We start from the raw sequence: 13,439 nt of genomic DNA on the forward strand, positions 1-13,439 counted from the left end.
ATATTAAAAACCAGAGACATTACTTTGTCAACAAAGGTCAGTCTAGCCAAAGCTATGGTTTTTCCAGTAGTCATGTATGGATGTGAGAGTTGGACTGTAAAGAAAGCTGAGCGCCAAAGAATTGATGCTTCTGAACTGTGGTGTTGGAGAAGACTCTTGAGAGTCCCTTGGACTGCAAGGAGATCCAACCAGTCCATCCTAAAGGAGATCAGTCCTGGGTGTTTACTGGAAGGACTGATGCTGAAGCTGAAACTCCAATACATTAGCCACCTGATGAGAAGAACTGACTCATTGGAAAAGACCCTGATGCTGAGAAAGACTAAGGGCAGGAGGAGAAAGGGACAACAGAGCATGAGATGGTTGGATGGCATCACTGACTCAATGGACATGAGTTTGGGTGGACTCCTGGAGTTGGTGATGGACAGGGAGGCCTGGCGTGCTGCAGTCCATGGGGTCACAAACAGTCGGACACGACTGAGCAACTGAACTGACAGCATTTTAACTTTGTGTACATGTCCATCAACGTCTATTAAATGTAGCACCTCAAGGCAAGAATACCAGGTCAACTATCTTTTGAATTCCCTCAGCGTTTCTCAATGCAACTGAACAGAAGTGCTCAATAAATGAGCTTTTATATTGATCCTTTCTCCCATTTTCCAAAAAACAGTGCAAGAAGTTTAAACAAAGATTATTTAAAATTAAGATGGAATTTCTACCTCAAACTATAGATTTCTCTTAATTGCAACTTCCTATTCCTTGAAAGTGTTAATATGGCAACTATGTTGCTACATTTCTAAGTATGATGTGAGGTCTCTCAGTCCTGTCAGGACTCTTTGTGACCCCATGGACTCCACCCCAGAATACTGGAGCAAGTAAGCCTTTCCCTTCTCCAGGGGAATCTTCCCAACCCTAGGATCAAATCCAGGTCTCCCAAATTGCAGGTGGCACTACAGGCACACTGCAGGCATATCTAAGTATGACAGTAAGTTTATTAATAAAAAGGAGTTCTTTACATGAAAAAAGACTGATAAAAATGCTCTGGTTACAAGTCACTTTTTTTTTTTTACAAGTGGCTTTTTTAAACGTTTTATTTTGATATACAGTTGTACAGCACAATGAAAAATAGAACAGAAAGATTGCTGTGAATCTAAAACTGCTCTAAAGGGAATTCCCTGGCTGTCCAGTAGTTAGGACTCCACATTTTCACTGTCAGAGTTCAGGTTCAATCCTGGGTGGGGGAATTAAGATTTCACAAGCTTCGCAGCAAGGCCAAGAAATGAAATTAACTTAAAAAATAAAATAAAAAATAAAACTGTTCTAAAAATAAAGTTTATTTTTAAAAAATAGAACTACCACATGAACTAGCAATCCCACTTCCAGCTATACATTCAAAAGAAATGAAAGCAGGGTTTTGAAGAGATATCACACACCCACATGCATGGCAGCAATAATCACAGGAGATGAAAGCAACCCAAATCCACCTACAGGTGAATGGATTAACAAAATGTGGTACACATACACACAAGGGAGTATTATTTAGCATTAAAAGGATGGAAATCCTGCCATATGCTACAACATACCTTACACTAACAAGCCAGTCACAGAAAGACAAATACTGTATGAATTGACTCATATGAATCAAATGCAGAGAAACTGTAAAATGGTGGTTAGCAGTGGCTGGGGTCAAGGTGGAAAGGGAGAGTTGCCTACTGAATTTCAATTTTTTCAAAATGAAAGAGTTATGGAGGGTTTTTTTTTTTTTTTACAACACTGTGAATATACTTAACACTGAACCATACACTGAAAAATGGTCGACTGTCATTTTTGGTTTTTACATCAAAAAAAGAATTTTATATAAATGGAATCACAAAGTAGGCAACCTTTTGAGATTAGCTTTTTTTCATTCAGCATAATTCCCTTGAGATCATTCAAGTTGTTTTGTGTATCAACAGTATGCTTCTTATTATTTGAGTAGCATATTCCATAGTATGGATGCACCACAGTTTACTCACCCATTGAAGGACATCTGCGTTGTTTCCAGTTTTCAGTTATTACTAATAAAGTCACTATGAACATTTGCAGATAAGTTTTTATAAGGATATAAGTTTTCATTTCTCTAAAATAAATGCCCAAGTGTGTATTTGATGGGTTGTATGATAAGTGTATATTTAGTCTTATAAGAAACTGCAAACTGTTTCCATAGCGGCTGTACCATTTTACATTCCCACCAGCAACACGTGAGAGATGAAGTTTTTCTGTTTCTCCTGTCCAGCATGTGGTGTTAACTTGGTTTAATTTAGCTATTCTAAATAGGTATGTGGTGATACCTCAGTGGTTTCAATTTACATTTCCCCAGTGTTTAATGATATTGAACGTCTTTTTATTTGCTTATTTACCAGCTGAAATGTCTGTACATGTCTTTTGCCTATTTTCTTAACAGACTGTTCATTTTCTTTTACTGTTGAGTTTTAAAGAGGTCTATATTTTCTAGAATTACCCTCTGTCAGATAGTTGGTAATTTTGTTCTTCCAGTCTACAGTCTGCCTTTTCTTTTGTGTTTCACAAACAGAAGTTTTTTTTTTTTTACTTTGATGATGTCCAGTTTACCAATACTACCTTGTATAGATCATGCTTTTGGTGCCAGGTCTACCTTGCCTAGAATTACTTTGTCATGAAACATAAACTCTTAGTTAAGATCTATCTTATATAAGAATAGAAAATTGATAATTAATTAAAAGTATAAACACATTAATAAAAGGTAAACATTTCTACTTACAAAAATTAACTTTTCAAAAATTTTCTAGGACTTAACATCATAAAGAGAAGTACACATGTTTACCGCAACAGCAATAAATTACAGAATTTTTCCTAGCAGTTTCTCTGAGGGCCAGACTCTATCAAGGGAACAGCATGGATAAAAAAACTGACTTAGTAAATTCCCTGGCTGTCCAGTGGTCAGGATCTGCACTTTCATTGCCAAGGACACAGCTTCAATCCCTGGTCAGGGAACTAAGATTCTACAAGCATAGCACAGCTGAAAAAGCAAAATCTGATTTACCTGAATTAGTCAACAGTATCTTGAACTAGGGCATAAAAAATTTTAATGCTATATTTTAACATATACATATGTATATACATACACACAGAGATAACATCTAATTTCCTAAAGATGCATTTTATTCTTATTCCCTCATTTATCTGTTCATACCAAAAATTCACATTCATTACCAAAATTTGCAAAATATTCGCTTTTTCTTATCTGTAATTTTCTGTAGCTGTAATGCCTTCAACCAAATATAACTATATTATGTTTGCTTGGCCAGAATGGTTCCATAAGCATATATTAATACTATTCTTTCTTCTCTGAAAAGTTATTTCCTACAAAGTAGTCAAAGGTGCTGTTAAACAGATTTTTGGAGGACAACTAGTGTTTTAAATTCTAACAAAAATACTTCTCAATAATCTAGAAATGAAAAATTCTTCATCCTAAATTGAAGTCAGTCCATTAAAACAAAAGAATGCTTAGCATTTTATTTACTTGAAGCAAAAGCATAGCCATGCTACATTTACAATAAACTAGCATTCCCTGCTCAATAAAATCTGCACTAAAGTAAACAAGATCAAATAACCCAAGGATCGAAAATCTTGATACATGCAAACACAGTTCACCTGAAAAGTCAAAAAGCAACAATAATATTGAGGCAGTGAAAGGATTTTCAGGTTTTCCATACTCGATATCACTCTATTAATACTTAAGTAATGTTTAGGACTTCCCTATAGCTCAGATGGTAAGAAATCTGCCTGCAATGCAGGAGACCAAGGTTCTAACCCTGGGTCAGGAAGATTCCATTCCCTGGAGAAGGAAACTGCAACCCACTCCAGTATTCTTGCCTGGAGAATTCCAGAGGACCCTGGCAGGCTATAGTCCATGGGGTTGCAAAGAGTCGGACACAACTAAGCGACTAACACACACAACATCACCATTATATACACACATATCACCAAATATAAAGTATATTAACTTATATAAACTATATAATAAAACCATATACTTTAATACTACTTTACAGTAAGTACAGATTATACTAATAAACTAATATGTACAAATTATAGGTAAACAAATGTCTACCTCAACATTTTAATATAGTCAGTAGTACTTGAGAAAGTGAGATCAACCGTTACACAAATATAGAAAGTATGTTTCATTCTAAATTTAAAATTAAACTAGCATTTATTTTAAACTACCAATACTTGTAAAAAACTAAATTGCATTATATATCAAAAATATTCACTGAGTAACAGAAATTACAACTTAAAATATTTACTCGTTAATGTTAAGAATTAAAGATTTTCCCCCCAGCTTTACTGAGATAGAACTGACACATAACACTGTATGTAAGGTATACACAAAATGATTTAAAATATGTATATGTATATATTTTGAAATAAAATTCTGTAACATAACATTAGATGCTTAATTCCTTGATGCTCCCCCTCCACTACAGGGATTATAAGTCATCAACACCCCTTCTTCAACCACAATGTTTGGTTTATACTTTTTTTCTGACAGCATATAGTAGCTGCATTATATCTGGAACAGTGTAATAATTTCTGGAATTAAAAATTCCCCAAACTCTATTAAAATAAATAGTAATTTGATGCAATATAAGGCTTACTTTTAGACTTTTCTTCCATTTCTAAATATGTGCGTTTACAACCATTAAGAATATTAATATTGTGCTCATCAACTTAGATTCTTCTACCACTAGGGTGGTCCCTTTCAATAATTAGTACTCTATTTTTTCTTGTTCAAGATTACTAGTGAAATTTTATGTCACAGTGCCAATACATTCTAGAAAGGCCAGTAAGAAATATTAAATAAAAAAAAGAAATATTAAATCTAATTCCTCCTTTTAAAGAGCATTCTTTCAATATCCTATGAACACCAGGGTAATGAAACACAGCACCGCACAAAAACCAGGAACGGTACTACCTGCAGAAGGCCCTCCAGGGGGATGAGCTTAGAGCAACTGTTAAAGTGTGGGGTTCAAAACACAGTTCCACAGTCAACAAAAAAAACTGCTTTAAAGACTGGGCTTTGTTGGGCCCCATCTGGACATGTAGACTAAGATTCTGTGGAGGTAAGGCCAGGAATCTGTATTTTTAACATACTCCCATGTGATTTTGTTGCACATTAAGTCTGAGAAACACATATAATTCATCACAACTTACTTACATGGGTAGCCAAGGAGATAGATATGGGAATGTTCCAGACTACTTTAAAATATACAACCAAACTTTCTATGATAAAAGGAGTTCAATTTATTTATTGTTACTGCATAGAGATTCTTCTTCCTAGTTCTGGAATGACAGGTGCCTATGAGAAAGCAACTACTGAAAATCTATGTTGTCAATGTTAAAAAAACGCAAGTGATCTTAAAAAAAAATTCTCTATTCTCTTATTCTTTATAAATGCTTGTCATAAAGTAAAAGTTAGTATAGTTAGAGAAGGGAATAAGACCAATTAGTACAATTCATTTTCTCCAGGTTAACTGCTAACACCAAAAAGCTTAGTGCTGCTTTCAACCAATGACATAAGCAGAATGCTGCTCCTAAACTAACAATGGCTAAAACTTCCTTTTATGATTACCTTAAGAATATCACTTAGATTGTAGGGTGCATTATTTTGTGCATAAAGTTTTATTAAGATGGGAATATTCCCCCAAACATTTTGGTAGTTACTGGATAAATTAACCTTGAATATTTAAATTTATAAAACCATATTTTACAGTTATATTAAATTGCTGCTCCCTGGAAGACAACACTGCAAATTAAAAATAAAGCCTCTAATACAAAGGTCCTGAATATGAATCCAGCAGCACCACTTACTACCTGTGTGACCTTAGATAAGTAATTTAAACTCTCTTAGCCTCAATTTCCTTATTAGGAGGATTAAATGAGATAATATACATAAAGCTCTCAGCACAATTCCAGGTACATGCTAGTCCTCAGTAAACATTAGCCCATATAAACACACAAGACCCCACGGTGTGCTGCAGTCCATGTGGTCACAGAGTTGGACTCGACTGAGTGACTGGACTGAAACACACAAGAAACTATCAATCATGGTTGCTTCAAAAAAAAAAAAAAAAAGTAGTCTGAGTCAAGGGTGGAAAGACGATACCTTTTCTATACTCTTTGTATTTTTAACCAGTGCTTATAATACCTTTTTGAAAAATTTAAATCATCTCTTTCGCTGTGGGATTTCTTAGTATTTATCATTATATACTGCGAAAGCTGAACTGTGACTGCTGAATTCACAAAGGAGTAAGTCATGGTCTAATAATACCCACAAAGAAACACAATCTATCTGATTTCATGAATCTATTTCTTACTTGCTTCACAGTGGCCTTTCTGGTCTTAACTAAAACACCTTAAACCAGAGGTTTTACTACCTCGGATGACTTTGCCCTCGGGGGACATCTGGCAATAGAGACACTCCGGGTTGTCACAACTGAGGAGGTATACTACTGGCATCTGGTGGGTGGCAGCCAAGAAGACTGCTGAACATTCCACTACATAGTATATAGGCCTGCCCCACAATAACTGCAACCCAAGGAACCATTCCACGTCACTCTCAAAATAACCGGGTTCTTCATTACAATTACCAAGAAAACAAAACACACCCATACAACAAATTCTCCCCTCAAGAAATGAAGTAAAATCCTTAAGGACCGGGAGACTAGGGGCTTAGTAAACTAACCACTGTTGGCCACTGTTGTAAGTTTCCAAAATTCTACCACCTAGAATGGCTTAGGTTTGAGTGTCTACTCAGTTCAATACATTACAAGATTTTTAAAGCATTTAGTATTAAGCCTTCCAAAAGTTCAAGCTATTACAGTTTAATATTTTTCCTGTTTTCAAATGATATCTGAAGAATCAAAAAGCTCAATGTACTACTAAAGACTAAATAGGGCCTTTATTTCAGTATGTAATTATCAAGTCTTTCCAATAAACTTGATATTTTCACACTTCTCTTAATGCACTGGCCTTGGCCTACTTTATACATTCTGAGTATGTTAATTAATATCCTTCAAAAACTTAAGAAAATATTAACAGTCCTTCTTTCTGATCGAGAAGAAAAGTAATCTGCAGCCAAGTAATTTTATAATAAGGCATGAAAGATTACAAACTAAATCATTCTGTCCTCCAAACTTAAAGCATATCTTGGTAAGCCTTAACAAAAAGTCATCCATTAAGAAAGCGTTTTGGAAAATGTCTTTATCAATATTTAGGATTAATCTTTAAGAGTGCAAAACTGAACCAAGGGGCTATCAAAATTTAAAGTCTGTTCACAAGTAGTTTGGAAAGAATTTTTAAATACTGCTACTGTTAACACTGTTATTAGTCATACTTTACTTTCAGAGCAACTGCTTAACTTCTTTTACACCTTTAAATATATATATATATGTATATATATACACCTGTCACATTATGTAAGAGTTGAGTAGTTTTAATACTTTAATACTGATTAACAGTTCACCACATAATTTAAAATTTATTCTGATTAAGGAATTCTTAGGGAGACAAAAGAACATCTTAATTTCTTCCACCGAAACAAACCAAAAAAAGAAAAATACACAGAACAGTAAGCTGTGTTTGCAACTACAAGATACAATAAAGTTGTTATTCATTCAGTGCTTGTCCAATACATTATTTGCTATGGACACAGAGATCACCAGAACTTCTCCATTCACTCTAGATCACTCCCCCTGAGCATCCAGAACTTTAGTATGTGTCCAAACCTGCTTGCTCATGGTCTAATAATAAACCTAATTATACAACCTGTAACAGCCCCTGACAACCTTTTCCTTAAGAAGTCACAAAGGTGATTTAACCAACACCTCAAACTCTTAGTACACCTATTGCAAAAACAGATGTCCATTCCAGCCTCTAGGTTCTGCCGAGGGCTCAGGGCCTCTGGCGGGAGAGCGGAGAGGTGAATATCCGCCAGAATCGAGGACAGCCGCCGGGCGTTGGGCAGAAGGTAACTGCTGGTTCATTTCTCTTTAAATCTGGCAGCACGTGGGGAGGCATTGTGAAGCCACCAACTCAACTCCCCCTCTTCCACTCCGCACACGTACGTCTCCAATGCGCATGCTCCGCTCACACAGTCCTAGCAGACTCGGAGCCAACCCCCTAAAAAGTCAACCTGGAAGCCGCAAACGGCCGGAGGCCGGGACAATGGGGGAGGGGGAACACAGGCACCTCAGGGGAGACAGACACGGCCGCCGCCCCAAGCCAAAGCCCGCGGGCCGCAGCCCCGGGGCCCCGCAGGCCTGCACAGGAGCCAGAATCGCTCGGAGCACAAAGCCCCGAGCTGGCCAGCGAGCGGCTCTCTGCTCGGCCCGCTCCTACCCTCCCCCAGCCGGGCGGCGCAGCCGGAGCCCGTGCCAGGCGGAGGCAGGCGAGGCGGCGTCCCGCTCCCCGCCGGGCTCTCAGACCCCGTGAGCCAGCGACCAGGCCGCAGAGGCCGGCGCTTTTGTTGTCCGCCACAACTACGCGGACCCAGCGCTGCCCGGGCAGAAGTTTGGCGCGCCTCACCTATCCGCCCCGCGGCCAGTTCCTCTCGCCCACCCGGCCCCCGACTGCCCGCCCGCGGCTCGGACAGCCAAGCCCGCGACGCACAGCCGGCCGGGCCCAGATGCTCTACCTGCCTCGGGGGGTCCAGCGGTCTCGGGCGCACCTGAGCCCGGACCCGCCCCTCCAGGGAGGGTCCGCCGGGACGGGGGACCCACAGCCCCTCCCCCGCAACGTCCCACCGAACAGTGGGGGAGGGGACAAGCTCCCCTCCCTCCCCGGGGGTGCCAGGCCCCGTCCGGGGCGCGTCCCCGCCCCCAACACCCTAGGAAAGCCGGGGAAGGAGTGATGGGCCCGGCCCGGACCGGCGCCCGGGCTCCCCACTCTCGCAGGCCCGCGCCCGATCTCGCCGGAGCCTGCCGCTCCCCTCGACCGTCCGGCCCGCCAGCCCGGGAGCGCCCGGGAGGAGGGGAGAAGCGGGCAGCTGCTTGCCGCGATCGCGGCCCGGCCCGCCGCCCCGCCGCCCGCTCGCTCACCTGCCAGCTGTCTTCGCAGCAGCAGTGCCGACTGCAGCTCCGTCATCCTCCCCGCCAAGGGCCCGGGCTGGCGCCGGGGCTTCCGAAGGACTGGGCACTGGCTCCGGAGCTGCTGGAGCTGGGTGTGCTGAGGAACCCGGGCCCCCACGACGGGAGCGCCGAAGCCGAGGGAGGCTGGGCTGTGGCGGCGGTAGCGGCGCCTCGCTGCCGGTGCGAGTCCGCTCGCTTCAGCTTTCCTCACAGCGCCTCACGCCCGGAAGGGGAGGGTACCCGTGCCGCCGCGGCGCGCACTGGGACTTCGCTCGCCCGCTTCCCTCCTTCTACCCGCCCGTCGGCCCCACCGGTGCCTTCCCCCGCCACAGCCTCACAGCGCGCAGGGCCGCTCCGCGCAGGCGCGCTGGGGCTGCCTACTTCGGAAGCAGCCCGCCCGCTAGGCCGACCCTTCTGCCTACTGCTCCGCCTCCGGAGGCGGAACCCCGCCCCCTACGCGCAGTGGCCTCTGCCGCCGCCATCTTGGGAAGGTCGCCGCCCGCCAAGTGCCTGGCCCAGGCGGCAGACGCCCCGCGGACGCCATGACGGAGAGGTCGCGGAGGGTCAAGACGCCGCCTCCGAGTCGAAGCAGGTGGTCAGCACGGAGAGAAGGGGCCAAGAGAAGTGATAGGTGGCTAGTTGCTGGCGAGCGCCCAACAGCACACAGGGTGTGTGAGTTAGTCATTGTTAAAGCCGAACTTAGTACTGGTGTGCCCCATTTTAAGCACACCCCCAAAATAGACTTCATATATGCTGGTAATTCACTTTACAGAAAAATACACAGAAAGATTCTTCAAGTAAAATGCTCTACATCTCATAGTACAAAATTTTAAACATCGTTAATAATCTCTATGTGTAAAGTGAGCTGAGATTAGTAAAATCTGATATACGCAGTACAAAATGTCCAGAAAGGCATCTATTATGTAAAGTCGAATGCGGGATCTAAAGTTTGGAAAAAAATCACTCTACCTCCTCTCACCCTTATTCCCACAGCCCTCTGCCTTGCATAACACCGAGTCTCAATAAACAGACAAAGCAGAAGGAAAAAATGATACCTAATGGCACTCAGATTTGTATTTGTTCCTTCAACGAATATATATTAAAGCCGCATTAACATTATACCTGAACTGGAAGGCTCTGTTCCTCGCCTCCAAGGGCTTACAGTCTCTGAGCTCCAGGTAAGGTAGTTAGAGAAGGAGCAGGTTCTAATACAGTTTATTGATTCCAAAAATTACTGAAAAAACTGTGCTCACTCTCCCCGCAAGAACAAGAATTAAAAAGAACAAATAAACAATCTGAATAAAAACATAAATCAACCATTTAATAAAAAGGAGTAAGTTTGGACTCCTGTGGGAGACAACTCCAAGAAGCTAAACCAGATTTTGTGAAGCCTAACATTTACCCCATTTGAAGGACTCTCTTTAAGGGGAAACATTTTTAAATAGGGTTGGAATATGACTGTCTAGAGTGAGAAGATAAACCACAAATAGCTGTAGTCTTGGAGAATTGTTCCCTTTCTCTGAGATCTCTTCAGGCAGGTTATCAGAAATTCTGCTTGGCTGCAACATGGTTTCTTCCCTCACCTAGAACAAATTCCAGCCTGTCAGGGACTCTAAAGATTCTTTAGCTTTACCCAGAAAGAAAAAAAAAATCCATTTCTGACACTAACCCTCCTTTCTGGACCAAGAAAATCTTTCTTTTTAAGTAAATTTTTACTTTTATCAAAAAAGCAAATATACAGTTCATAATCAGTGTATTAAGGATTCTTGTGAAAAGCAAACATGGAGGGGAGGGGTATTAAACAAAAAACATCTTTCTCACATAGTTCCTTCCTCATTCCTAAATCCTGCTTACCACAGGCAATCCTTTTTAACTCTTTTAGTAGTTTCTTCTGGTAGTTACCTTCATTTATTCTAAATGAAATAATGCTTTTTCTTGATTTATCCATTTTAGACATTATATATTTATTTTTACTGTAACTGATAAGAATTTAACTGACATGCTACTTTCCATCTTTTACTCTCCTAAATCATTTAATTATCATATTTATATATATCAATAAATGATTTTTACACTATTGTGACTTCTTAAATGTTGAATGTGCATGCATGCTAAGTCACTTCAGTCATGTCCAACGCTTTGTGACCCTATGGACTGTGGCCCACCAGGCTCCTCTATCCATGAGATTCTCCAGGCAAAAACAGTGGAATGGGTTGCCATTTCCTTCTCCAGGGGATTTTCCCAACCCAGGAGTCGAACTTGTCTCTCTTATGTCTCCTGCATTGGCGGGTGTGTTCTTTACCACTAGTGCCACCTGGGAAGCCCAAATGTTGAATAGGAGAGCCAAATACTATAATAGATTATGTTTATTCCTTATACAGATTTGTTGTTTTTTTTTTTTTTGGAGGACTAGCATTTCAAATTATATTGTTTTCTGGCAGTATCTTGATTATAATCCTTCCCTTCCCATTCCCATCCCAGTGCTATTGCACTAAGTATCCTACCAAGCCCTTTTTCTCAGAAATTTCCCTCCTAAAAGTCTCTATATTACCCTCTAACCTGGGCTGGTTGCTTTAGGCTGTGCTTACTACATAGAATTCTCCTTAGGACTTCCGTATGGCTGCTCTCCTTGGGTGCTGAATCTACTGCATCCTGGATCGAGTGTAATTCTTTTTTGTTTACTCCCTTCTTTTGCTGGAGAATATTATCACATAACTTCTGATGAGTACACATGAGGCAGATTTTCAAACATTATAATAATGTTAGGAAAATGCCGTTATTTTAAACAGCTATAATTAAGTGCCAGTTTAGCTGGGTATAGAATTTTGTCTAAAATCAAATACATTTTCTTCAAAAATGTGAAAGCGTTGGTCCATTGTCTTTTAGCGTCCAGTGTTGCTGTTGATTCTTATTCTATTGTCACTGACCTTTTCTTTTTCTTCTCTGGATAGTCTTAGGATTTTTGCTGTTGTTGTTACTTTTGGTATTTCAACATGCATTCATATGTCTATAGGATGTTTTCTTTTTTAATTCACTGTGTTCACAGTGAGCTTTGTGGTGATAGAATGGTTGTTTTCATACAGAAATAAGCTTAGAATAATGAGATAGTCTGCATTTTCCTGGTATATAAAAATTATTTTTAAAAGCAATCAAGCTTATAAAGGAAAATTTATGTTTTGTTTTATTTTTGTTGGCTGCTTGAAATTTATTGTCCACTTTGTGCAAGGCATAGGGTTATGGGATGTGAAGAAGGCTCTCATGTGACTTGGATAGTCAAGAGTAAGGTCTCTCAACTTCCTTTTTTGTGTTTTGCTGTTTTGATATTAAAAACTGAACTGCCTCCATTGGCTGCAACCTGCTTAGTCTTGGGGAGAGGAGGGGAAGGGAGGAGAGGGGATGGGGAGGGCTCCGATGAACCTAGTGTCTTGGAAGGAAGCCTGGCAGCTGGTGGTGGTCACTCAGGTTGGGGGCCTGCAGTTCATTTTGCCAGGCTGGCCACCAGGCTGCTGCTTCCCCATGGCTTACAGAGCCAGGTCACAGGTGATGATGCTGGTGGTGGTCACTCAGGATGGGGGCCTGCAGTTCATTTTGCCAGGCTGGCCACCAGGCTGCTGCTTCCCCATGGCTTACAGAGCCAGGTCACAGGTGATGATGCTGGTGGAGGCCTGGGCAGACTCTGAGTGCTCTGGGGACTCCAACACTGTGGCCATAAACGGGAGAGTGGACTTCCTGAAAAAGAAGCTAGCCCACCAGTGTTCTGGGTGTGCCTTGGGGGGACGCTGGTGGTGGGGGAAGACCATGTGGTGGGGGGAGGCTTCTGCAGGAGCTGTTACTGGAAGAGTAGCCAAGGTGGTGCTGGTAGTAGTCATGAGAGGGATGGCTACCTTGCTCTAGCTTGCAGGCTAGTGGAAACCTCAGTGGTAACCCCTCATGGGCCTCACTATCATGGACAGCAGGAACTGGGACACTAGGCTGCAGAGCCCATTTACCTAGGAGAAAGTGGGTGGCTACTCCACAAAGCAGATGTGCAGCGTTATTTTTTAATTTTTATTTATTTATTTTTGGCTGAGCTGGGTCTTCCTTGCTGCCCAGAACTTTCTCTAGTTATGGCATGTTGGCTTCTCATCATGGTGGCTTCTCTTGTTGTGGACTGTGGGCTCTATGGCACACAGGCTCAGAAGTTGTGGCACATGGGTTTAGTTACCCCACAGCATGTGGAATCTTCCCGGACCAGGGATCAACCCTGTGTCCCCTGCATTGGCAGCTGAATTCTTAACCATTGGATCACCAGGG

The 13,439-nt window shown here is 41.7% G+C and overlaps 1 protein-coding gene across 1 annotated transcript in view; it reads right to left on the bottom strand.

Annotated features, from left to right (window-relative positions):
* Nucleotides 1-9,502, bottom strand: part of UBE2G1 (ubiquitin conjugating enzyme E2 G1) — an 88,026-nt gene extending 78,524 nt beyond the window's left edge. The window contains exon 1 of the mRNA XM_070478899.1: nt 9,117-9,502. Coding sequence (XP_070335000.1) covers nt 9,117-9,162 — 46 coding nt within the window. The 5' untranslated portion in view covers nt 9,163-9,502. The remainder of the gene's footprint in view (nt 1-9,116) is intronic.
* Nucleotides 9,503-13,439: the final 3,937 nt, after the last annotated feature.

The sequence above is a fragment of the Odocoileus virginianus genome, chromosome 17 (genome assembly GCF_023699985.2).
Source record: "Odocoileus virginianus isolate 20LAN1187 ecotype Illinois chromosome 17, Ovbor_1.2, whole genome shotgun sequence".
NCBI classification, from domain to species: Eukaryota; Metazoa; Chordata; class Mammalia; order Artiodactyla; family Cervidae; genus Odocoileus; species Odocoileus virginianus.